The following is a 27795-nucleotide window of genomic DNA, read 5'->3' on the forward strand; positions in this document are numbered from 1 at the left end:
CACAGTTACAATTCTCATATTTATTATTCACTCTCAATGAGATTTGTGACAAATACAACTTTGGGGTAGAAAAGATCGCGCACACACACACACACGCACGCACGCACACACAGACACACACACAAAACAGATGCAGACATTTGCACACTTGTGAGTTTGGTATGCAGAAATAGAAATGGCATCCCAACAGTTGCTGCTTCAGTGTGTTTCAGTCAGTGAAAGAGCCTCCGACCCACCCACACACACAGTTCCCAGTAGGTGAGCGGCCTCAGAGTCCGAACCACTCTGTGACCCCTCCTCTTCTTGGGTCAGGTTTCTGCCTTTGCTTCTCGTCCTCCATGAACTTCTCCTGCATCTCTTCCATGGAACCCTCTGCTGGCGCGCTGGTCTTTTCCGGGAAGATATCAGGGAAAGCAAATGTCTGATCCTGAGCCTGAAAGGCAAGTCAACACAACGAATGATTGAAAAAAACTGAAAAAGATCTAATCAAACACAATGAAGCTAAAGACGTTTGAAAGATGCAGACAAAAAGTGTTTTCTTCGGTTTTACAAAAACTCCTCTCCCCGAACTTTAAATTTCTCCAACTCACTCCTGGATGTAATCTCTCTCCATTTCTTTGGTCTTGATTTATTCAGAAGTAAAGGATGGTATCCATTATTTATTCCATACCAATCTGTGGTCATGGCTAATGCATCACCGGCCCACCAGTCTGTCAGGCTGGTGTGCAGTACAGTACGCACACGCGCGCACACGCGCGCACACACACATGCACACACACACGCACGCACGCACACACACACGCACACACACACTCAGGTCAGTGGGTGCAACATGCACACATCCAACACCGTCTATCCTTCTTATTCTCTCCAATGGACACCTGGCAGAGCCTTTCAACTGGAGCCAAATTCTTGCAGTCCTGAAATGACTCCACTGCATCCAGCGCCAGATCGTAAGCAGCGATCACTGTTTGGATCGTGCGAAAACCATTAATCATCATAAATCCCACCGCCTGCTCCAAGATGAGCTACAGTTGCAAACACACCAGCAACAGCTTCCCCTTGACAATCCAGTTTAATGATTTCGGCCCAACATCACAAAGTAAACTTCTATATCAAATATTCTGTTTAAATATGTTGAGTATTTAGTTTGGGTTCAGTGAGTAGGCATAAAAGAATGGGCCGACTCTGATGTGAATGTTACATTGTCTGCTTCCAACCCCACGACCCCCACCCCCACCCCAAATACCGACAGAAACAAGCCTTTCATTACCACATAGTTTGGTTTGATTCCCAAGAGGCAGGCTGGAATGGGCTTCCAAACCCTTTTAAGAGGGAGCTTTCACTGGTATCATTATTTTATATCTAGTCGGGCTGCTCAATTAATCAAATTTTAATCAAAACCACAACTTTGGATCCAAACGATCTCAAAATTCATATAATCAAAGACAAACGATTATTTGAGGTTTCCGTTCCGTGCATGCGCAACTCAACGGTGACACCCTCGCGTGTGTAGAGAGTGGAGATCCTCGCCATATTTAACAGACAGTGTTGTACCTTCATGCGTTCAATGAACGAAAGTTCCTGAACTCCTTCATATTTTGGACAAACATGAACTGAGCGTAGCGCATATTTGTTCCGTGGACATTTTTGTAAACGCGTTCATTTTGGGGCCAATGAATGGTTTTGAACGACAGTATACTTTCATTCAAGGATGAGAGGTTTTCTCTTCTTAGACTTCAAAATAAAATCTGCTAAACACACTGAAAACAAGGCGCGTGGGGTCATTTGGCATCCCCGGTCATTCGCGCGACAAGCAGCCCCACTCGCCCTTTCTTGTCAAACGGCAACGGTCGGGTATCATCCTGTGAGATCATTCGGGAACTTGGCATTGAACCACAAATTACTCTTAAAGAGATTGTTTTGGTTTCAGTAATTTATTTGGGCTTTGCACTTTTACCTTCGTACCTTTATGGCCCAAATTCTAAACATTTTCTGGTACATTCCCTAAAAAAAGAAAAATGTAACTTTAAGGAACATAGTACATAATATTAGGAATACTAATAATATAAACTAGATTCCCAAATATAGAACTTTCAAATTTGGTTTTGTTCATACATTGTTTTTTTAATTATCTGTCATTGTCTTCATTTGAAAAAAGACTCAACCATCTTATTTTGATTGATTGATGAGTACTTTGACAATTAAAAAAAACAATGTAAATGAACAAAATCATACGACGGATAATATTTATGTGATAGGCGAGACATTTCTGCAGCCAGCCAGTTAAGAAACTTGTTGCATTCCGATAATATTCATTACATTATGACACGACTTAACCTGTGTCCCCCTCGGCCTCCAAGCGCTCCCAGCGGAAACATTCCGCCTCGAGTGGCAGTCTGCCTCTCGCCTTGTGCATTTGTCTGTGTGAAAGAAAAGTGTGTGTGTGTGTGTGTGTGTGTGCGCGCGTGAGTGTGTGCATGCGTGCACGTGAGTGAGTGAGTGAGTGAGTGAGTGAGTGAGTGAGTGAGTGAGTGAGTGAGTGAGTGAGTGAGTGAGTGAGTGAGTGAGTGAGTGAGTGAGCGAGCGAGCGAGTGAGTGTCAGTCAGTCAGTCAGTCAGTCAGTCAGTGACTGAGAGACTTAGTGACTGAATTAAAGAAGGCGTAAATTGTGTGACTTTTGTAGAAGATCGAAAGCTTTGCGATTTTGCCTGAATTCAACAGGAAGAAGAGCTTTTTCCTCACTCTGCCATCATCTTCACCATGCTCTCAATTGAATCAAGCCGCTGTCATGGAATGCTGGTACGAGGCCATTACTCCGAGCCATGTAACCATACCCCTCTTTAGCACACGAACAACCCATTACAGTCACAGTTTGCCTCAATTGGAAAGAAGTTACTCAACTTCCAGTGTGTGTTTCTTGCTTTATGGTGGTCTTATTTAAAGCTGGTTATGTTGTGTCAGTGAGTTAGAGTCATAGAGCACACAGGCAAAATGCATGAGTACTGTTCAAAACAACTGGTGAATGCACATCAGGCAGAAGTGAAAAAGAGTGGTTCCTATCTCTAATTGGATCATCCAGATTTTAGACAAATTGTGATTGATTTTAACAAGTTACTTAGCGACTGATGAGCAATTTGCTCACAGGATGAACTCTGGTGGAGAACTGAGGTGCAATGGTGATAAGAAACCCTATCAACTGATTCTGAATTACTTTCAGCAGACATTTCGAAGAGTTAATTTAGGAAAATAAATCAAATTAAGCTTCAAATCGGGCAAGTAAACGCAGAGAAAGATGGGAAGTGAAAAGAGATGGAAAGACGCATACAAAGAACAGCTTTGTTCTATATGACCTTTGCTTCTAATTTCCCACAAAATGACCATGAAGAACAAAAATAACTTTTGGAGTCAAATAGTTTGTGTGTATTCAAGTAAAATATTGGTTCCTTTATGCAAAATAAAAAGAGCAAGAGCGAAGAAAATGCTGTGTTCAGCAGCCTTGAAATGCATGTGAAATCAATACAAGGAAAATGTGAGCAGGGTGAGTCCTCTATTATTCATAGGTTTAGATTTAAGTATGAAATATGGAAGACATAGTTGTTCAGACTTGATGTATTAAAATGTCCTTGATAAAAAGAGGAAGGTGCCCGTACATGTCTCTCTTCCATTTTTTGTTTGAATAGAACTAATCTATGATGATTACATACATGACATTACTGACATCTTTCTTAATTGAACAAGAACGTTATCAAATGTTTTTTTTGTTTTTTTTTAAATAACCCTAATTGCTTTTGTTGAAATCTGTTAATTGCAAAACCGCTCGAAATCAGGTGGTGACGCAGGCTCATACAATATAAGACAATAAAAGCAAATGCATCAAAAATAGAAGACTTTCATAGTCTGGGTCTGAGATCATCCATTCATTTGTGGTGTCTCAAAATTTCTAAGCACTTGTTGAGCTCTATCAGATGTAACTGAAGGGTTCCATCTTCTTGGGTGACCGCACACGACCGGTTTTCTGAAATAGAGGACCTCTCACGGAGGTCAGAGAGTCTTAAAAATGCTACTAAGAGTGTGACACCGCGACTGACTTCATGTCCATTGTAGAAAAAAGACTCTTGAGAAAATTGCATCCCCAAGCCAGTTCAGTAAATAAATGCAACCAAATGTTGGTGGTCAGGCCTTGAACTATACGCATATTTGAAACAAGAGGTGTTGATGAACAAAGTGAGAATTCTCCTGAGTCTTGTGGCCGTGGTGGCTGTGCGGTGGGATGAATCATACCGGAGTAGACATTTTGACAACTGATGGAGAGTGCGGGTGTGCGATGTGTTTACGTGCGTGAGTGAGAGCGACAGAAGGTATTCAAAATGTGGTTTGATCCAGTATTCACCACACGGTAGGAGACTGGCGTAAGAAGGAGACCACAGTGGTGAGGTTGTGGGGATTAGAGCTGGGGGCGACTCCAGTCTCAATGAGCGCATGTGTCTACTTTCGTGCGGGAATATGTGGGTCCGTGCCAATGTGTATGAAAGCGGTTCCGCTTGCGTTGACTGAGCGTGCATCATGCCCCTTTTTGGGGGAGTGATGACTGAAAATGAAATGTACACAGTCATACTTCCCTATTTTTGACTACTGGCCAACACTTTGAGAGAATAGTGCCACACAAAAAAAGAACAGCCTAAGGAGGAGCTATCACATATTTGAAAAGTTTCTTCCTTGGGCCTTACTACAGGTAAAAAATGTTTGTTTTTTAATTTGTTTTACTTTGTTTTTAGTTCATTTAACGTCACATTACACAAGTATTATAAAAGTGAGGCGAGTAAACCAAAATCAGATGGACTGAACAAAATCTTAGCGATGTGTCATCATGCAAGGTTACACATTTTGGCAGGCAAGAAGCTGAGGGAATTAACAAATCTCAAATCTTTACTCGTTGTCCTGATTGCACTAGTTAAAAGAAATGGGCTTTCCGCATGTTGTTGCATTTGGCTTTCCAATTGTGAAACGTTCCGACTCTGACATCAACAAGCAACACAAAAGGCAACCTGTTCATAAGCGTCAACAGTTTCCCCTTGGTAGTTATTCCATATTATATTCCGTTTAAGGCTCGTTCTTGGCTAAAAAAACCCCCCAAAAGTTCAGCAACTGACCGAATTTACCTCTAATGTCCTCACAAGCACATATAGGTAACTTTGTCAGGATTTCTTAAATGGTTTTACTACGTGTGGATATACATTTGTCAAATAAATACTGAATTAGTTACCGATAACCGAAGAGCCCAGAAAGTATTCAATCATCCTGATTTTGTAAACCACCACTTCTCTTGACAGCATGTATAATTCTAAATAATTATCATGAATTATAGTATATTATAATTAATATAGTAGAATTGATTAGATATAATTATAATCATATTCATGTAGTAGTCACTTCACTGCTGATATTAAATTTGTTTTCCTGGTCCGTATATACGTATAACGATTATATATTGCTACATGTATCAATTGGTGCTACGTGCCGTTCAAATTTACAAGTGTGAAGCTGCCAATGTGGAGTGAAAATATTTTGACTGGCAAATACTGCACGTTCAAACGTACTTGTAAGGTCGAACGTACTTGTAGCTCAATGCTACAAACGAAGCATCTTTCCCATCATTCCGCAGGGTGTTGACTTGTGCAAGAGTGAGTAAAAAATATTTTAATTACAGATAAGAAATGGCTGAGGAATAGTTTGAGGCAGGAGAGAAGATGCAAAAGTTGGATGGATAAGGCCAGATGATTGTAAAAAGCTTCAGCAGCCAGGACTCTGGGTGGCCCACACATTCACTTTTACTTTCTCAATGACATAGAGAAACACATCCACACTTAGAATCTCTCCACTGTTGCTCCTCTGTCCAGACCTCAGAGCTATGATCCAAAAACCGAGGAGTGAGGGACAGATGTGAAGATAAGGAAGTGGTGTTGTGTGCTTGCGTGTGTGCGTGCATGTGTGTGGTGGGGGGTTCAGTTTGTCCACTGCACAAAATCTGATTCAAATTAACTCAGAAGAAAATATTTCCTGTGACCATCATAAGAAAATATGACCACAAAAAAGTAGAAGAGTGAGAGGTGGACAGATGAGAAGTCCTGCACGCCTCAATCGTGATAGGAAACCAGCAGGACTGTCAACGATGCAGGACTTTAAATTGAATTGTATTAATCCACGTTTGTGTCATTTCTTGAATATTTTAGTTTGAATATAAATATTTTGCAAAGTATCTGTTCTATTTGGTGCAGTACTTGAGAGCAAATAAATCAAAACGGTTTGATGTTTGTGTTGCTGTACATCACCGTGTCGTAACCTTTGGCATGATAGCCGTACTATGCTCCATGTCTGTGGTAATATAGGACCAAAAGTTCATCCTTAAATAAAATAAAAACACGAGTGAAATACAGTAGAACAGGTACTCTGATACTGTACATGTTCACTAAACAAGTCATTGTCCTTAGAAACCCCAGATCTTTTTTGATGCATGCTTCTTGGTACAAAGATCAAGAATCTGACTGGTGTATTCACAAGGTGCAAGAAGGAGACAAACTGTACAGTGTGCCCAAGTTAAACATAAATATGCATGAGTGAATACTTCTGCCTGGTAACAAAATGTGTGTGTGTGGGTGTGCGTGTGTGTGTGTGTGCGCGTGTGTGTGTGTGTGTGCGTGTGTGTGAGCGTGTGCATGTGTGTGCGCATATATGAATGGAAGCACGTGTGCATTTTCATGTCCGGGCATGTCTGCTCCTACTGGAGACATCGGACCTTGGTAACAGTTCTCAGGAAAAAGATCATCACCGTCTAAATACACACCCAACCACCCACAAAGATGCTGACGTCCATCTGGTGTTGAAGTAGACACTTGTCTGATAACAACAACTAGGAACAACACAAGCAAATGTTCCCATGTTAGATGCGATGAACAACAAGCGGTGAGTCAGATTGTCTTGAACCGCCCATTTTTATACCTCACACCTAAACGTTGTGAGCCCCCAAGACGCACACATACACACACTTTAGCAGCTGTTCACTGTCATTATCCCTTCCATCTATGTCACCCCAACCCCCACAATGTACCCCATTTCTTCCCCAACTAGTCATGTAAACAACAGCCCCACCCTCTCCATTTCAATCACCTCCGCCTCGCACCCCAAAACACACGTACACACACACACACACGTACACACACACAAGCACACGCAACGTAAACATCCAGCCAATGCCCCTGCCCCCTCTTTGACTCTAAGGAATGCATGGCCAGCTGGTGGAGAAAATAAAAAACGAAGACGCATAGCAAAACAGGAAATGCATCAGCAGGGGCCTATCAGAGGGCTTTATCAGACCAGTGGCAGCCCAACTGACAACCTGGGTGGCGCCGCAAGCTGATTGGCTGATCAAAGTGGCAGCTGGGTCAGGAGGTCAGGGGGTAATCAAGAAAGGTTAGGTGGGTGCACATCAGTGCATGTTTCCATGGATATCTAATCAAGACAAAAATGGACAAAATATGGTAGCAAATAAGGAAGATGCCAGAAGATGGACAAGAGACCAACTAAGGATCACTTGGAGAAAACAAAAGGAGGATTAAGAGATTTGATTGGATTAAGACACAAATAAAAACTCTGACAACAGAGTGATACTGCAATAACTGAACTGTAAAGGAGCGAGGGGACAATGTAAATTTTTTTGTCCTTTATCGAGGAAACAATCAAGACTAATTCTGCTGGTATTTAACTGTTTGGACATTCTTTGGTTTGTATGGTAAAAATAAATCAAAAATGTTTGCCAAAATAAAAAGAACAAAAAAATGGACAATTCTAATTCAAAATGAGTTTTGCTTTTGACATTTTGAAGTGTGGTTGAGACAGTTTTGCATCATTTATGCTCGCTTTCCACTAAACTCGTCTAAAGCGTACGTGTACTATAAACAGTACACAATCTTCCCAAATCAGAAGAGACAAAAAAGAAGCACTTTTAGCAAAATTTCATCGCCAGGGAAGGCATCTCAGTTTACTGGGCTCAGCCTGGTTCCACAAATTCGTTTACAAAATGTAAATGCAGTCATTAAAGTATTGATCCATTCCTTCCTCACAAAGATACACAGTGCTAGAATAATGACCAAAATTTGATTAGCAAGAAGTTCACAGTTAAATTTTAATTTTGTATAAATATGTAAGAGTGACACATTTCCATAATGATAAAAACATTCATTTTCTGAGGTGCTTATCCTTACAAGGGTCACGTAAAACATAAATCATATACAGTATATACTGTTTTCACATATACTGTCATACATTAATACATAAAATAAAAAATAAAAAGTCAAGTTTACTTGCAAGGAAATGTGTACATTTATCCAAGGTGTACTGTACATCTGAGCTGCTTACGGAGACAAGTGCAAAAATGAGCGTGGGAGGTCGTTCAAGTAGGCAAGAGAGATGGAGAGAGGGACAGAGCAAAATGAGAAGTTCATATGGAGCGGTGCTGCTCGGTGGGGCTGTGGCAGAAAGAGGAACTACAGTACCATATCGGATGATGTGGCACGAACGTTAAAGTAAAAACTTGCAACGCCAATATGGCATTTTTTGATATTTATGGACATTAGTCAACCTTTGTTCCTATCTACAAATGTTCATAAGTCAAACGTAAGTTGAGGACGACCTGTATTTTTTTTCAGTTAATGTGATTCAATTGTTCTTAAAACTGTTGAATGTCATAGGTGTCCCCCAACTTCCAGTTTGTTTTAAAATGTTCTAACAAAAAAGGAATTCTGAAAATAAATGAAAAAGAATAAGGCTATTTCAACCCACCAATAATCAGGATCATCTTGGAAACCATTGAAATACAACCTAAAAAATGTAAATGAAAAGAAATCTAGTGAAAACAATTCAACTAAAATATTTCAATTTGATACGCTATACGCATAATGATTTGCAACAAAGTGTATATGAACATTTAAAAAAAAAATGCATTTTGAAATTATTACTTACTCAAACACAGGGCAACGAGGACAAAGTGCCACAAGTTAAACATGTTAATTGATGTGATAAGCAAGGGTGAGGCAGGCCAGGGAAGGAAGCAGAGCGACAGCCAGGCAGACAGACAGGGCTGTGTAAGGAAAGCCTGTGTTTGCGTGACTAGGTGAAAAGGAAGACGAGGGAGGGAATGAGAGGGGGAGCCACAGCAATCCAAATAGTCGAAAATAATAAAATTCCTTACAGATAAGCAACATTTCCCCGTCGAGCTGGCTGCTCCACAGAGCCACAGCTTCACTCAGACCAGAGATCAACAACAGAAAGCATCGGGGCTGGACACCCACATCCTTCTCACCACCTTCTCAGGCAGTAGCCTTAGATTATGTGTCCAAACATTTCCATTCTCTACTCTTACTCATAAACAATTGTAGGGCACTGTATTCTTGAGGGAATTGTTTACAAAGCGACCAAGAACAGTCGACATCCATGCAACGGTTAAGAAAAGCAAAAAGATCCACTCTTCTGAATGGAAAACCCCTCGTCTTGTTTTTGAAGGGGGCCAGTTAGGGGTTCAAAAGTATGTGCGTTCGTGTCATTTAGAGAATAAAATGAGCTACCTTCGTTCAAAGTTCAGAGGGAAAATTCTATTGTCAATAATATTTTGGAGTTGGACAGTTATTGAATGGATGTTTCCAATTATTGGATGTTTCCAGTTGAAAAACATCAACACTAGTCACACAAATAAAATGTAGTCCAATTCAAAGTGGGGGGAAAAGGGCATCTTTGCTTTCCCCACCAAACCAAAAAGCTGCACAATATAATTATACTTTCCTTTTTTTGGTTTTAATGGAGATACAATCCCCCACCAAGATGTTTATGAAAGCTAATAAATACATTTATAAGGCAGTAGACCATGAAATCAGCAATGATTGTTCTTTTCAGATTTGCCAATGAATCTGTCTCATCTCCCAACTCTACTCCACACACGAAACCCGAAGGATCTACTTTGAGGCTGCAGAAAGGCAATAAAGCGGGAAACACGGAAGAATGGTTTGGGAAGAATAAAGCAAAACGTTGCCATCTACTGTCAGTCAAATAGAGAGACATAAGCCACGTTCCCTCTTTAACAAGACAGTTGTCTCTCATTCAAACCGGGACATGATAGAAAGACACAGGGAATAAATATTTCAATTCCACAACTGCAGGTCCTTTTTTGTGGTCCTTGATTGTCAAGTAAGAATCTTTGTTTGACTCGTAAAATATTCTGACTGGAGCTTTTTTTGTGTTTAATTTTGGTAAAAAAAAAAAGTGGTTAAATTAAGGAAATGAAATACAATGATTTTTTTTGTGCTAAGTTTTTGGGAGAATCGTCAAAACGTACGAGTGAGGCGGTTCGGTGATACGCAAACCAAAAAAGGCATTGAACCACTGACTTGCATGACGATGTGTCAATGTGGATAAAAATCAGCTGCCCACTTGATGACAATGTAGGACCACATTGTGACAACACATTTGACCATCTGTGTGCCTACTCTCCCTTCTGCTGCGCAGTTTCTGAATCTTTACTCTGACTAATGCCACAAGGTGGACATGCAGTATCTGTGCTGATTGTACGAGTGATAAAGGTAAGATTTACGAGGAAGATTCCAGCGAGCACAGAGAACTGGTCAGGCACACATCTCGGTTTATCTCTGCTTGCTTTCATTGGGTGCAAAACAACTGTCAAGCAAACATGAACTGGTGTGAATTTCTATGTCACATGGCTGCAAGCTTCCCACAGGTGCCTGGATGTGCCATGCACCGCCCAACACAGAGAACACCAACTGTGGTTCCTCCCCTCTTGAACTCTTCTGAACATGAGAAAAATGTTTGAGAGTTGTTTCCATACACAAATTTCATCACCAATTTTGGGAAGTATGTTGAAGGTATCAGCTAATCTTGGATATTTTCCTTAGGGGGAGGAAGCAAGAATGTTTGAAATGGTTAAAATGTTCAAGAAAGGGACTACGCAACAAAACACAGTGCAACTTTAGGATTTCCTTATAACTAGTGCTTGAATTCCCAAGATTACCCTTCAGTAACATACCTCCACCTGACTGTGGGTTGCGCCTATGCAGACGAGACTTTTTATACCCATTTGAACAGTATATGACCTCATCCTCTATGGGGAACCTGATCATTGGCATTTTAGCTGTATCATTCAGAAATGCACAGACCCATCTAACGTCTCATTCATATATTCCCAGCGTCGCTCTACCGGGGCTTTCAACATGCACCCTCATCACTCGGCTAGCTCACTTAAGTGCTGCAGCTAGCAAGCAGGAAGGTGTACTTGCTTACTGTTGCAAGTAAGAGAGAGACATTGTTCGCAGCTCAGTTGAATCAGGGCTTTAAAGTTCATCAAGTGAAGTGGGTGGCTTTTGGGAAAAAAAAAAAAAAATGATGATCATCATGAATACTTTTCCAGGGTAGGAAATTGAAAACATTTTAAAAATGGAATATAAATTCAAATTTGACAGAGCATTCTTTTATGAAAACAACCTCTATATGAATAGTATGATTCTTTCTTTCAGTGGTGAGTTGAGAAATGTCTGGCCAGCACCAAGAATGTATGACCACATTCTTGTTGGATTATATTGTATTGGATTATAACGTCTACATCTAAAATCCAAAGGGGTCCTTTATCATGGTACTTTTATTTATCTTCTATTTATTTGATTAAAGTGCAGCACATTCTTATGTTTGAGGTTGAATTTATGTAACCCAAATGTGGCAGACTATCCTCTTGAAGTCATCTAATGAATCAACACCTAGTACGTATGAGGGATTTGAAAACTAAACGCAGTCCTGACAATGACTCACATCTTGATTATAAAACATGATATCTTCAAAAGAGCCCTAAAAAAACATAATAAAACAAAAGCTATTGGTCACAAGTGCAGCATTGGATTTTCCCCGAGTAAGGCTCTTGCAGCATCAGATTGATAAAGTGCAGCCAGACCTAAAAACAATCTGATCAAGATTGCTCCTTGCTCAATTGCTGTTTTTGCCCATCCCAGCACTAGCACCTCCCACCCTACAACACGCAAACAGCCTCTGATCATTTTGCCCTGTCTCTGGACCTCCACGATCTGGCATGACTCCATCATGACCTTATGCAATTCCAATAGCCACTGCACGCATGTGCACATGCACACACACAGAGGGGGGTCTTTACTCAATAGTTGGGTCGCCCCCTTCGACTGAGGAAAATATCCGTCACGGAACCCCGCTAACAGGAGGCCTCCTTTCAACCACAAACCAAAAGTAAGGAATGAGAGAGAGAGAGAGAGAGAGAGAGAGAGAGAGAGAGAGAGAGAGAGAGAGAGAGAGAGAGAGAGAGAGAGAGAGAGAGAGAGAGAGAGAGAGAGAGAGAGAGAGAGAGAGAGAGAGAGAGAGAGAGAGAGAGAGAGAGAGAGAGAGAGAGAGAGAGAGAGAGAGAGAGAAAATGCATTACAGCTGCAATACTGGCTGATAGAGCGAAGGATGAGGGTAGAATGGGGGGCCTCGGTGTGAGCATCGACCTACAGAACACTCTCCCACACATGTGGAGTCAATTAGGAACAAACTTGTTTTGTACCAACCGCTGCAAAAGAGTTGCGTGTGTGTGTGTGTGGGAGAGAGAGAGAGAGTGCAAGAGAGAGCGAGAGAGAGAGAGCGAGAGAGAGAGCGAGAGAGAGAGAGAGCAAGAGAGAGAGAGCGGGAGAGAGGGAGAGAGAGAGAGGGAGAGAAAGAAAGAGAGAGAGAGAGAGTGTGTTACTAAGCATGATTTTATGAAAACAGGCTAAAGAAATAGGCTCTATATATCTTTGATATCAAGCAACCTTAAGAACAAAAGAGGCTGCAATTTGACATTTATGGATGCTGTTCACCATCAAGTGAGCATGATTGCAATTATGAAGTAATTGAGGCTTGGAAGGCAAACACTTATCCTCTAGGCCACAGGGGTCGGCAACCCGCGGCTCCTGAGCCGCATGCGGCTCTTTGATCCTTCTGCTGTGGCTCTTTGGAACTTTGGAAAAGAAATTAGCGGTTAAATTGTTTGCTTGTTTTTCAAATGTCCTTCTTGATGTGACAATATTGGTGATTTTACGACATTAATACCAAACATTTGCAGTTATTTATTTATCCATCTGTTATTCGTACCGCTTGTCCCCACGGGGGTCGCGTGCTGGAGCCTATCCCAAGCGTCATTGGGCAGTAGGCGGGGGCCACCCTGAACTGGTTGCTAGCCAATCGCAGGGCACACAGAGACGAACAACCATCCGCACTCGCACTCACACCTACGGGAAATTTTGAGTGCTCAATCAGCCTACCAAGCATGTTTTTGGGATGTGGGAGGAAACTAGGGGTGCGTTTGAAAATACGCTCCGAGCGCACAGTGGTTCACTCTGACTGCTGTAAAAATCAGTGCGTTGCTCAAATTTGCCATTCTGAAATCCTGTGTCCATCAAAAATGGAGTGCTGGTTAGTCCTTCGGCTAACCGATTACTGGTCACGGTCGATTTTGCAAGTGCTATACATTCTTATTCATTCTAATTGTTGTATACCAATGCTGGAAATCTTCAACAATCAGAGGAAAAAAAGTTCAGTGGAAATTGCCAACACAGGGCGAGACGACCTGGCTAGGTGCCTGGATGTGGAAAAGTGAGTTATTGCACATCCAGAATGTAGTGATGAGCTTTGTTGGACTGTGAACAATCTTTAGTTGGAGTCCTTAAGGGGGTGATACGTACATTTCTAAAATGACTGCTGGCCAACTGTGCCCTTAAATTAAAATTGAAACAAATGCCTGCTAATCCAATCGCTGCAGTGACTGAATTTCAAGGCCAACAAATGCCATTGGTATATACACAGATTCCCCCTGGCCCCCACACATTTTATTTTCAAGAGTGAGTGAGTGAGTGAGTGAGTGAGTGAGTGAGTGAGTGAGTGAGTGAGTGAGTGAGTGAGTGAGTGAGTGAGTGAGTGAGTGAGTGAGTGAGTGAGTGAGTGAGTGAGTGAGTGAGTGAGTGAGTGAGTGAGTGAGTGAGTGAGTGAGTGAGTGAGTGAGTGAGTGAGTGAGTGAGTGAGTTGTAATTAACTGGAAGGAATAACTTTATTAATTACTACTGGATGGCAATGCGCATTTAAGTTTGCGTCTGACTGTCAAAGTCACATAAAAACAAATTTCCATAAGAAAATTATTGCATGTCTTTGGAATATGCATAATGCATGGGTGAATATCGCAATATCGATATTCTTTCGAGATATTGTGCAGCCCTAAAAAACAATGTATATACAGTGCAAAAGGGAATTCAGTGTTGAAAGGACTCCACCACCCACCGTCAATGAGCTAATGTTCTCCAAACAACACACAAACTGTGAAGAAGCAGACATGTATGCGGGTTATTCTTACCAGCTGAACATACGCCACTTTAAAGTCAGGCTGCTTCACCCTCTGATTAAGGTGATTCCTCTTCTTGTTGGAACCTGACAAATAAAGAACAGCCAATATTACGTCACAGAACGTAAATATGAATTGTGAGACTCTTACATTACATGACATTAAAAAATATCTTTAATGTATCGGGCCAATTGAAGCCACAAGTTTAAAATGCAATACATTTAAAGATATCAGTTGTCTTTAAATGTACTGTATTTTAATATTCTGGTTAAATGCAGAAAACAAGATTTTTATTAGTTGGACTAACAAATCCTGATTATTTGCTCTTCCTTTCATACATGCTACAGAAAACACACCATTTAAGTCCGCATTAAAATGTTGATATTTACTAACAAATACTTCATAACTAATGCAAAGCCCATATCCCACAGAAGGGTAAACATTTGCCAGTGTTTGGAAAAGGCATCAAGGGTTGTCTTCTTGTCAGGGTTCGTTCAAGGTTGCAAACATTCAGCAAAAGTTCTCCATATGTTTGGATGGCATGCTAACTATAGAATATTAGTCGTGAATGTTTTGTTTATAGATGGGACAAAACTGATTGACAAATAAAATGCAATATAATTTTGATAACATTTCTTGTGCAGAGCTCAAAAGTGAAATAGTTATCCTTGGTCTCTAATAGAATCCAAATCTTCTATCAGCCAATCACAACTTTACAGGCCAAGCACGCTTCCAGGCAAACTGAGAAATTTCAACTTCCTTGTCCGAGAAATTTTAACTTCCCTGTAACAGCGGAACACATGGCGACAACCAGTAACAAGATACAGCCAAAGCGGACCACTGTGTGTCTACGTATAAACCAATCAAAATAAATGAAAAAAAAAAAAAAATTATGTAGTAATTGATATTGTGAATGGTAAATTCAGCTACTATGCCCAAAAGTTAGTCTTACAAATTTTGACACTCCATACAGCCATTATTATCAAGTTATTTTCCAGTTTCACTGGAATAACAAGTCAATGTGTTGATTCATTCTCTGGTCAAACAAAGGTCTGCATAGTTTGCGTCTAGGTAGAAAAACAAGAGACTCATCTTGTCGACTAAGAAATGCCGGTTACCACTTGCCCAGCTGGAGACGATAATGACATCATGTTCTTGTCAGATCTCACCAAGTGAAGGGAGGACAGGGGACTTGGGGAGTGAAAGTGATGCGTGTGTGTGGCAAGGCGGGGAGCAGAGTTGTCAGATGAGCAGTCTTGCATCATATACATAAATCAAATGCCATTTCTTTCATAAATTAGTACAGTACTTAGAAGAGAAAAAAGTTTACGAGTAACTCATCTACTAATACCGTATAGGCCCGAATATAAAACGACCCTGATTATAAGACGACCCCCTCTTTTCAAGACTCAAGTTTGAAAAAATACTTTTTGAACACCAAATTTAATTTTTTACAGAAAGTAATTACAGTACATCTGAAACAAATGATTAAAACAATATATTCGAGAGAAAAAGCATGTTATTTTGCCTCATTGAAATCATGCAGAAACTGTCTATCACATCTTAATATCTGAACATTTAAATATGTAAACTAAAGTGCAATCACATTTGTAAATGAATGGCTTCTGGTTTTTCAATTTTCTGTTATCGCTTCCCTTATTTTCTTCTCTTTTCTTTCTTACCGCTATTTTTTATTTTTCTTCTTCGTGCTACCGCTATTTTTATTTTATTTTTTATTTTCGCTTTAAAGATATCTGGTGCCATCTAGCGTTGTGAATAGGTATAATGTCTAGAACCCGAATGTAAGACGACCCTCACTTTTTCAGTCTTATTTCAATTAAAAAAACACCATCTTATATTCGGGCCAATACGGTATGTATGACAGGCCAATGGCCAGATCATCAAAATGCTTAAATCTTTTTGACAACTTGCTGTTGGTCAGGTCAAAAGGCGGTCGATGTCCATGAAGTTGCCATGGGTGCAGTTACTGTATATATTATAACGTGAAAAAAAACGAAGCTTCCACTGTGGTCATTTGAGAGTGTGTTTGTCTGGTAGCTAATAGTAATCACGAGAATGGCGACCCACTGCTCAGGGAAAGCCGTAAGCAAAGTTGTAAAACGCTAATACCCACCCTCCCCAAGCCAAGTGGAGGTCCCTGTGTGAGTGGAAGAGAGAGGTAAGATGTGTGTGGCTCTATGCGTGTTTGCGGTCACGTTGCTGAGAAAATCCACAGGGAAATATGACTACCTCTGTTAAGACACTGACCCCTGCCTCCATAAACAATAAAATAACTACCAAGCAGATCCCAAAACACACAGGCATGTTGGAAAAACATTTCAGCTTCAGGTAATCCTTTCCGAACGTATACTAAAACACAGGCAACGCTTTCATAGAACACTAGCAAACGCAACCACTCCCACTTTCTCCCACTTAGAGATTGTGGTTTGGCAGCCAGATATCACATTACAAATCCCAGACCAGTAGGGTATCCATGGAAACCCCTTCCAAAATACCCCTGCTACCCATGGAGGGAAGAAAGGGTCGTTTGCGCCCCTCACTCTTTTTTTGCTTCTTCCTGTCTTTATGCTGCCAATGGAGTGGAACTCTCAACATAGACAGGGATACCTTCTCTGACGCACTACAGGATCACAGAGGCCTCCAAAGACCCCTTTCTTCTCCAGCCACCTCTGCCAGTCCTCCTGTTTCCACCTCGGGGCTCCCTTTTTGCCAAGCTTTAATGACACCACCCTAATAAACAGTGTTGATGAGTCTTTCACAATGTAGGCTAGGGAGAACAAGGATAATATTCCCTGTTTCTATAGTTACAAGTTGGATCGACACATTTTTCAATAGTACCAGAACTATACAATTATATTGTTACTCATTTTTTACTTACACATTCAGATGTTGTTAAGTCAAGTCAAGTCAAGTTTATTTGTATAGCCCTAAATCACAAACAGTCTCAAAGGGCTTCACATAGCCAAAATTGGCAATTATTCTCAAAGCATCCCCTGATCTTAAGCTCCCAAAAGGGCAAGGAAAAACTCAAAAAAAACCTGCCAGGGGAAAATGAGAAACCTTGAGAAGGGACCACAGATGGAAGGATCCTCCTTTCAGGATCACCAGGTTGTAATGGATGTAGAGAGGGCACAAGTAATACATAATATGAAAATCAATGAAAAAATGCATGTCGGAGGTGCCCTCGATTGTCCTGGCAGTGTCTTCAAGGAGGTTGAGCTGCTGTTCTGTCTTTTGTATTATCATACCAAATTCAGACGATGGAATTTTCAAAAGGGTGTCACATGGCTCATTACACGGGTTTCTAGAATCCAGCAAATTTATTATTATTATTACTATTATTATTATTAATAATAAGAGGTAACAGGTAACATAGCCAACTGGATCACAATGTGGAGGTTGTGGGTTTGAGTCCCAGCTCTGGCCCTCCTGTGTGGAGTTTGCTTGTTCTCCCTGTGCGCTCATGGGTTTTCTCCAGGTACTCTGGTTTCCTCCCACATTCCAAAATTATGCATGGTAGGCTAATTGAGTTCTAATGCCACACTCGTGTGCCCTGGTAGGGAACCACTGCTCTAAAGCCCACTAAACGGCAAACAATTGTGAGTTTTTTAAGGCAGCGAATGTTGCGTTCACATCTGAGTTTGTCAGGGTTCGTTCAAGGTCGCAAACATTTTGGGGAATTTTTTTTTTTTTTTTTAATTACAAGGAAATTTTAAACATGTTTGTGTTCAAAATATGTTAAAAATTCCCTTGAGAGATAAAAATACAGATGGACGTCTGCCAAACATCTGGCGACTTTGGTAAACATTCGCGAACTTGAATGGACTCTGACGAGAACGCAACATTTGCTGCCTTCGAAGACACAGGAGATTGTTCGCTGCTCAGTGGGGTAGGGGATTGTGTAATCTACAAAACTGTAGCACAAACAAAAAAGTACTATGAATGTTTACTGTGACTTGTATTCAATATTAAATGACACTTTCCATTCTCCCAATCACCTTTAATGTACAAATATACTGTAGAGTACAGACATACAAACACAATATAAGCCAGATTGAAATGTGTATGATGTTAATCCATCTGTGTTCAATTCAAATACAGAACATGACTTAAAAGGCTGACAAAGTATATCATAGTAAAAATCAATCCATGGGGTTAAAGGGACTGCCTGGAAGGACTCAGAGACAGTATTGTGGCAAGGCACAGAACTGGGCAAGTTTTCAAATAATTTTCCGCTGTACTTACTCATGTTCCTAAGAATACAGTGGCCTCTATAATTATTAAATGACAGAACGTTGGAACAACCAAGACGATTCCTAGAAGTGGCCGCCCGGCCGAACTGAGCAATCGAGGTAGAAGAGCCTTTGTGAGTAGGGTGACCAAAAAACTCTACCTGAGCCCCAGAAATGATGGTCATAACTACCAAAAGGACAAACACACAATCTTAGAAAGGTTAGTCAGTCCCTCCCAGAACATTGGTTAGATCAGTGGTCCAGACTATCTAAATTAAGGCAGCTAGAAATGGCCCAAAAGCAGCGCATCTTCAGTTCTAGACTGAAATACTTTAATTACAGCAGCAGAAATGCTATGATAAGGCAGTAAGTATACTGGAGCCTCAGGCGAACGAACACCCAAGGTTCTTGGTCACATCAATCACCAAGGCCCTTCTGTCTTAACTTTGACTGGGTTGTCAGATCTATGCCGAATTCTGGTTGTTTACGCAGCTACATTGGCAGTGGAGGAGCGTCAGCAGGCAAATGACTAACAATGGAGCGTAGGAACAACATCAACATTTTGTCCAAATGACTTTACATAATGAAATATAAGCACAAAATGGACAGGATATTACCGCTCGATCAATCATGCTTTTTCAACTTTGGTGATGGCAGTGATGGCAATGCTCCGGCCGGATTGGCCGTCCACAGATCTGCACAATTCTCTCTGAGTTTCCCTGTCATTATATAGCTGAGTGCTTGCGACACAAAGGCAGCTAATCCATTTACGATGCCTTGTTTCTTGTTTTGGTTAAGTGCTCGTCACTTCTTTTGTCCTCTCTTACTGCTGCACGCTGGTTGTCTATCATTGTCAAAGTATGGCATTCACGTTTGGTCAAAGTACTAGCGACTTGTTTTTAAAACTGCCAATGCAGCTTTATTTACATCGATGCACTGCATTGTGGGGTGTGAGATGTCAACGTCCATAGCTCTATCCACGTTATATTTCAGTTTTCTCAAACATTCTATAATTGTGGGTCATCAACAAATGAAAAATATCACAGATACAAGTGTCTGAATTGAGTATTCTGCGCGTTAGACAGAAAGTCACGTAGGATCGAAGCGAGCAGAATTGAAATTTACGTGCATTTGTTTTGTACAACGTGAATGCAGTCATGCAGGGGGGCACAAGCCAGTGTCTTCCCTGTGCCGGTCCCAAGCCCGGGTAAATACGTCAGGAAGGGCATCCGGCGTAAGAATTTGCCAAAATTTCTCATGTGAACCATCTGGATGGTTCACTGTGGCGACCCCTGATGGGAAAAGCCGAAAGGAAAAGAAGAAGAAGAAGAAGGTTTGTACAAAGTGAAATGACACTCACCAAACTGTATCCTGGTGCGGACTTCTCCCACTGGAACATTGTATACCTTCTCCAGGTAATTTTTGACATCATACTTTGTCATTCTGCCCACACGTCAGCGCGGTAGAGGGGAGGAAAAACCCACAGGTAGGTTCCAGAAGGGAGAAGAAAACATGAGTTATATAAGGCAATTTTAGTTGTGGTTTATATTGTTTCTATACAGAAATAATTGTGACTCAGTCACTTACATTTCCTTAATATCTAGTACTGAAGAGAAGGTGCTTCATCAAACATGCTACAATTCAGATTTAATCCCTTTGTGGTATAAAAAGCCAGAAGAATAGAAATGTGAGAGTCAGTCTTCACCCAATTAGCTCTCTGTGTGTATTGATCGAGCGTAGTGAAATCCTATACAGGAAGCAGACCTGGCCCCAGTCAATCTGCTGGACCATTGAAGCTCCCGCTAGCCCACTGGGCAGCATTTGAAACGTACTGCTTTGACCAGAGGAAGAAAGGCTTTTAACTGCTAATCAATTTAGCCAATTTGATTAGCTTGGTAGAGAGCACTTCCCAAATGCGTCTGACAAAGTGCTTTATAGTGACGCTGTGGTCTAACATAAGTACATCGGATATGGTGTCTTCTATCACATTACACGCTTCTTTGATTGAGTGGGATAATGTGTATGCCTGAATTTCTCAAGGATACAACACAATGTCTGACAATGTTGGAAAAATATTAAGTGAGGCAAAGAAAAAAAATTGATTCTGTGAACACAAGGACTCCTTTAAACTCAGGATGAGGTCATGTGTGTTTCTTGCTGGACAAGGAATGGCCTTTTTCGCTATAATGCCATATTGTACATACTGGCAAAGCTGACTATTTTTTATGAAAAGCTGGTTACACTCCTCCATATTTGTGAATAACTAAGACAAAGTAGGATTTGTGGGTCGAGAATTGAAATGCCATATTGCACGTGCAGTGTGTCAGCAAAGTCCCAGGACTGGCGTTACAAACACTGATCTCAAACTACAACTAGTGAGTTACCGCCTTCGAATGTTCTGAACCGTCGACAGCCACTGAACTTTTTTTCCGCAAGCTATTCTTTGCATATTCTTTGATTCTTAAGTTGAGTACATCTTCTGTGAGAGGTCGTCAAGGAATAAGCAGAGTGAGTGATGACGAGAGACCAGTCATGGATCTTTGGGTATGACCAGGGGGACCAAATGTCAGAACTGACTGGATTTGGGGGTATCATGTCGATAAAGAGATTCTGTGGCATTCGCTTCTTTCTTTCAGTGCATGAGGTGAGAGTTGTAGCAACTCATTGCTGCTTCAACGTAACACGTCTGCTCACGATGTTATGAGCATCCAACAGTTCCTAGCTGAGAAAAACATTCTAGTGGAGCAACCTTTCGACTCACCCAACCTGGCTCCATGTGTTTTGTTTTTTTTTTCCCAAAATTGAGAGTGATCAAGGGAACCCGTTTTGAAGAGGCGGAGGAAAACAAAATTCTCGTGGCCCATGCCAATGGAGCCGAGGAGGGCTCCAGAATTCTTCCAGGAGTGAAGTTGTGGCTCAAAAAGAGCGTGGAGACTTCAGGGGGGAAACCTACAGATTGTAGTTTGGATTCAAAATCTGTTTTGTGACACCAGTCCTAGAACGTATCTGACCTGCATCTTAACTATAAAACAGCCATGCACAAACATGCACACACATCCACACACACACACAAACACTAACACACACAAACACACACTATTCATATCACATTTGAGAAATTACTACTAGGTGCGTGTTTTATACTGTGGGAAAAAAAACGCTTGTGTTGTTTTTAAATCAAATACCAATAAGTCCACGAATAGACAGCTCATTGATTAAATACACACTAAAACTCGATAAACATGATGTATTTGTTTTGTCCCATGTGACATTTTTCGACGGTGTTTGGAGCATTATAGTAGATTGTTTGTTTGCTCCATTATTCTGCCAAAAATACAGATTAACCTGCATTCATACGACAGACAATCCCAGATGAAATTTATCCACTGCTTGACCTTTCAAGCTTCTGGGTGTTTCTAAAAGGTGGCCTTACTCACACGAAGCCAAGAAGATTAAGAGTATCAGTTTCAAGTAGTTTAGGGCGGTCTAATTACACCTGTACTTTGAAAGCACAAGGTAGGTGAAAGGGCATAGCCCAAAACCTACAAAACAAGACAGAGGCATATATGGTGGCATTTGATGACAAGAGCAGTTAATATAGCAATAGCCTGCAAGACCAATTGAGGAACAGTGGGCAAAAACTTTTCCAAATGGGCCAGATGAGAAACTGGAACGGTTAAGAACCATGCCAATTTGCTCATCTTTAGCGAGTTCCATATTAATAGTCGTGTTGACACGTCTGCCTTACAGTTCAGAGGTGGTCAACACAAATACACATATCTGGGTGAAATCCAACTACAGTCCATCATCACAAACATCATTCAAGTGGATCACGTCACAGGAGACTAGTGTTAAGAATGAAACAGGAGAGTTGTTTCCTGCACAAATGAAAGACCAAATAAAGCCGCCACATTGTCATTCTGCCCTCTTGTCACGTTTGGGTGGAGTTAAAACACTTGTTACCTTAGCACTCCCATTTACCAGACAATATGTATCCAGAAATTGCTCAACACTAAGTATCAAGATGATAATAGCAGACTGTCTAGTGAGACAGTCACTGAGAAACCTGAGACTCGACAAGTGAAAGGACAGCTGAGAAATTGAGAATATAAGAGCAGCGTGTGAAGGATTACAGTACGTTTATTGTTTAGGGTTTGCTCTGACAAAATAACAAAAATAGATCAAAGAGGGGACAGTGGAAGTCACAATAGAGCGATGGTCTGTATCTTGGCAAATTTGAAGCCAGCCAAGCTGCCAGGATTTACTCAGTATACAACACGGTATATACGTAATCTCTAAGGCAGGGGTGTCAAACTCGTCTTTTTCGCGGGCCGCATTGTAGTCACAGCTTCTTTCGGAGGCCCATTATGACTGTCAACCCGAATAAATGTATGAGCACCTCATATTATATACAGTAAAAGCTACAAAACAAACTGACAAATAACTCGTTTTCAAATCAGACGAGCAGAAACTGGTCAAATATCTAAAAGAAAAGGTATTATTAAAAGTAAAGACAATTTGCAGTTCTAGTAATGACACGAATTTGATGCACAATTTGTCTTCGCGGGCCACATAAAATGACGTGGCGGGCCGTATCTGGCCCCCGGGCCTTGAGTTTGACACCTGTGCTCTAAGGACTTTAAAATACTTGGCACAAAGTCAGCCAACACAATGCAAAGACAACTAGTATACCTGCGGTAATAATTTCATGAGTAAGCCAAGTCTGAAAACAGTGTACGGTGTTGCATGTCGAGTCAGTAGTCATTTGTTTGTTAATTCATTAATTAACCTGCTCAGTTGATCCCATGGCATGCATAAAGGTTAATTACACGCAAAGGGTTTCCATTTTCACTCATGCATTTGTAAAGTGGAACATGCAAACATAGAGCGATCACAACCGGGATAGCAGAATCGTTTGATCTAATAGGTACCGTACTGTATAGCTGCCAGACAATGGCGGCTGCTGTGAGGAAGGCTCAGTTTTCTCAAGTCAGATTACAGTGAGAAACCACAGCACGGTCTGGTTTCATAGTTATTTGTCAGCATAGTTGCATGAAATGTGATTGAGAAGTAGCCTGAACATTCTATTCAGCGTTGTTGTCCTGTGTTGTTTGTATGTCTTTACTCATGCCAGGTGAGAGAAATAAGGGCTAGTGGGAGGAAACCTAGAAATTTGATACTGTTCCTTCAAGAGCAAAGGGAAAATACTGACAGTACAAAGGTAAAAGAACAATCCAAAGACAAAGAAATACGTCTCTTTGGCAGGACAGTCCAGGTGTCTGGCACAGAAAGTACCCACATCAGAGTTATGGTTTCCCTCGTGGGGCCATTAATGAGTTAAATAGAAATGAATGGGTGGATATTATCACATACACACAACAGAAAAGTTCGACAATTTAGTAATTTATTTTCAAATTGGGATTATAACCAAAATTGCTGCAATATCTCACTGTTATTAAAAAGAAAGAAAATTTAGAGCTTAATATCTTAACAAGAAACATTGAGTTGACACACATTATTTTGCTTTTGCGGGCCACATAATATGATGTGGCGGACCGGATCTGGCCCCCGGGCCTTAAGTTTGCAATTTACGATTTAGATAGAGATATCTTAATAAGGGTGCCAATGATTATGGAGAGTGCTGTAGGGAGGACAGCGTAGTGAGAGTAGTTCAGACGTTTCTTTTTTCTCAAGCAGGCCCTTCGGGGAAACATCCTTATAAGTTAAAGTTTGCTGTGAACGTGTGAAAGCGGCTTTTGAAACAAAGGCCACATTGTGTTAAATGCCTGAGAACGCCAACATTACCACTTCTCATTAACAGCTGTTCCGCATTACAACTTATCAGCACAAACATTGCCTACGCTAAATAGGCCTAGGGCAACAGCCATAATAACGCATGAATAAGTTGGAGTTGATATTTGATGTGTGGATCTGTCCATCTACACCTTTTGTGGATATCAATGAGCCATCGACTTGTTTACTCATTCAGGGATGCTGGCCAACTTCCTGCTGAATGGATTTTGAAAGTTTTTCAAGAAGCCAGTTCCATCATAAAACTTTGAATTTCTTGTAATGCCAATGAACAGGGGAACGTTAAAATTGTAATTTAAGCAGTCTCACAAAGATAACATTACGTTAAGCACTGTATTAAAATACAAAACACAAAAACACGCACGATGCGCTTCGTTCGACTTTAAATGCATCTTTTCGGTCAAATTATGGTCACATTTTAAAATTGTACACCAGTGGCGTTTGACTTCAGAGTTTACTGTAGCAGCATGCATGTATGTTTATGCAAGCACTGCACGTTTACACACAAAGCTGACTCCCATACAGTGACAAGTGGTCACGTAAGTCATAAGGTCCATCTGATTTCAAGTGAGCCAAGTAGTGTATTGTGTATTTCACCGTTTATCCTCCTAGGATAGCTAGCATTTTGCTAAACTTCTCTAAAAATCCTAGTTATTTACAATATGAGCATACACAAACACATTTGTACCACCAGGTGTATACACGTACACACAATTATATAAGCATTCTTGGAAATCGGCAGACAAGAGACAAGAGTCACATTAGTAGGAGCCTGAGCACCTGGATGAACAGATTACAGTCAAAAACCCACCAGAGACCCACCGTCTTAATCTTTTATTTTTCTCCCCAGCGCAGGCTTTGGGCCTCTCAGTTCTGCTAACCTCAATGACCTCGGCTCACAGAGGCAATCGGAATCTATTCGACAGCAACAATTTTGTGTTGACGTTCATGACATAGCGATACTGTAATAAGTTGGTTTGCAAAATCTACCGCACTCGCAAGATGTGGAATTGATGATTAAATCCATAAACATGTGGAAAACCAAAAGAGGACGGAATATCTTGATGAGATGGCTTAATGACGCAGATTGAACAAATTGGATAAACATCAGGAAGCTCTTGTAGTGCCCTGAGTAGCACCACACGGTAAACTAAAACTTAGAATCATGTTCATTAGTGTCATCAACGGCTCCTAAAATAAGATTTAAAAATGAAGTTGGTAACCATTATTATGAGGGGATTCATTTAAATATTTTAGCATTACATGTATGTTACACATTTAGGATTATAACATACATAATAAATGAAAAGTACAATGGGTATTTGGAAGGCAGAGTTGTTTTTTCAAAATGGACCATTCATTTGGGAAATAAATTGGTCAACATCTGTATGACCTATTCCAAAAGACGTTTTAGGCAGTAACTTTTTTGTTCCCTTTACACTGTTGATGTTAACATTGGCACCTAAAGGTGACGAAAGCGTGACATCTGGCATAGAGTTGTCCAGTCAAATAAATACCTTTGACTTAATCTTCCACTATACTGCCTGGGACAGCTATTCATAAGTCATCATTGCAACACAGCTCAATAAAGAGGATAAAAAGGCGCTGAAAGCCTTCTGGACAGCGGAGTGACGCTTATGACTTCTGTTATTAAGGTTGTACCCCCACCTTGTGGCCATGATGCAAAGTGCAGATGATCTTAAACCATTTTTCATTACATAGACGTTCAGATTTACACCAAATACATCCCAAAACAAAAATGAATTCCAACATTTGGGGTTAGAGGTTTCTTCCTTAGATTGTGCGTTTCTATTGGCTGGTTAATGAAAAGCATGGTCATGAACATACTTGTCCCTTTCCACAATGTATGTTGTGAAGTGGTCCAAATAAAATTGAACTGAAAAAAATCAATACATTCATCTTTTAATTGTGTGCGTGCAAAGTTTGCGAGTTTACGGCTGACTGGTTAAATTCAGATAAAAGCATACAATTCCAAAATAGACTTATTGGATGTCTTTGCCATATGCATAGTCCAAGGGCTAATATTATTTTTTTTTCCTTTCTCCATATTATGCAGCCCAAATACATATAAATATGTAGCCTGGCCTAATGCCAATTGGATATCTGCAAGAAGTGCGCTCGCTGTGTGACTTACTCCATTGGGATGCGGAACTGGACTGTATCAGGAGGCTGCTCTTTTCCAGGCCTCACCAGCTTTAAGAACCAGTTCGGTCTGAAGAGTCTCAGCTGGGGGTTACCCAGTTGGTAGAAAGGATATCTGCAAAGAGAACAATGTATCATATCATTCTAATATCGGTCTTGGGAACGTGGGGTACTATTTCGTTCGACTCGAGATTATTGATGTATGAATTATTTATTCGTCTGACGTTGAACGGGGCATCTAGCCTTGGATTTATTTATCACGCATGCGGGACTGTTTACAAAGATAGTGGGAGTCTCATTTTCTAACCAAATTTACAGCAGATGGGTGTCATTGTGACCTACAGCCCAGCCGCTGCTGCTTGTTTTTAGCATACCAGGCTACCACAAGTGACAGTCGTGTTGCAAAACGCTGTTATTCTTCAGTCTTCAGCATGCATCTACCGCTTTGTGTTAAACGAAGATAAACAAAACACGACATGAGCACGGTGGCTGGGTCAAGTCGGACGGGAATCGTGCATATCCTAAGCTTTAGAGGAGACCATGGAGACCATGGCTGGGTCGTATGACTGTGATGCGCTTATTCTAAGAGAAATAGCATAGAATGCAAGAACTTACAGGAGTCTCGTTACTGGCATCCTTGGTGTGGTTTGTTGCGTTACATAGGTTTGACAAGTAGTTGTTCGGTAGGCTCTCCAAGGTTGTATCAGCTCCGGACATGTGGGTGAACTTCCGGGGACAAACGCACAACGCATGCGCAGCAATCTACACTGACGCATTGATGGGAATGCCAAGTTATTTTGGTCCCTTTATGTAGTGATGTGATGCAGCCTGTTCTGACAAATTTCAAGCTGGATTTTTTGTGAAAGTCCCATGTTTTTTGCACGTTTGCAATGTAATATTGTATTTTTAATTAAGATTGTTGAAACCATAGACTTAATTACTTGATCACTCAGCGAGTACATGTACGCCTAAAGAGACAGCAGCAGAGGGAGCCATTGTCCCACTTCTTTAAGAGAAGCCCGTTGAGTGAAACGGACGCGCTGCTTGCTATTTGGGTTGACATCCTAATCGTCTCTGTTAGTTTAGCTGCAAGTTTCTGACTGTAATGCCAAGTATCAGTAAGTCGGCTTGTTCAAAAAG

General features: G+C 40.9%; 1 protein-coding gene across 1 annotated transcript; it reads right to left on the bottom strand.

Moving 5' to 3' along the window:
• mrpl23 (mitochondrial ribosomal protein L23) lies at positions 1-27438 on the bottom strand. Its single transcript, XM_049722786.1, has 5 exons — positions 27271-27438; positions 26648-26770; positions 20042-20124; positions 14441-14514; positions 1-433 (listed from the first exon to the last, which is right to left on the bottom strand). The coding sequence occupies exons 1-5, from the start codon at positions 27429-27431 to the stop codon at positions 269-271; spliced, it is 606 nt and encodes a 201-aa protein (XP_049578743.1). The 5' UTR covers positions 27432-27438; the 3' UTR covers positions 1-268.
• Positions 27439-27795: the final 357 nt, after the last annotated feature.

Source organism: Syngnathus scovelli, chromosome 6, assembly GCF_024217435.2.
Source record: "Syngnathus scovelli strain Florida chromosome 6, RoL_Ssco_1.2, whole genome shotgun sequence".
Taxonomy (NCBI): domain Eukaryota; kingdom Metazoa; phylum Chordata; class Actinopteri; order Syngnathiformes; family Syngnathidae; genus Syngnathus; species Syngnathus scovelli.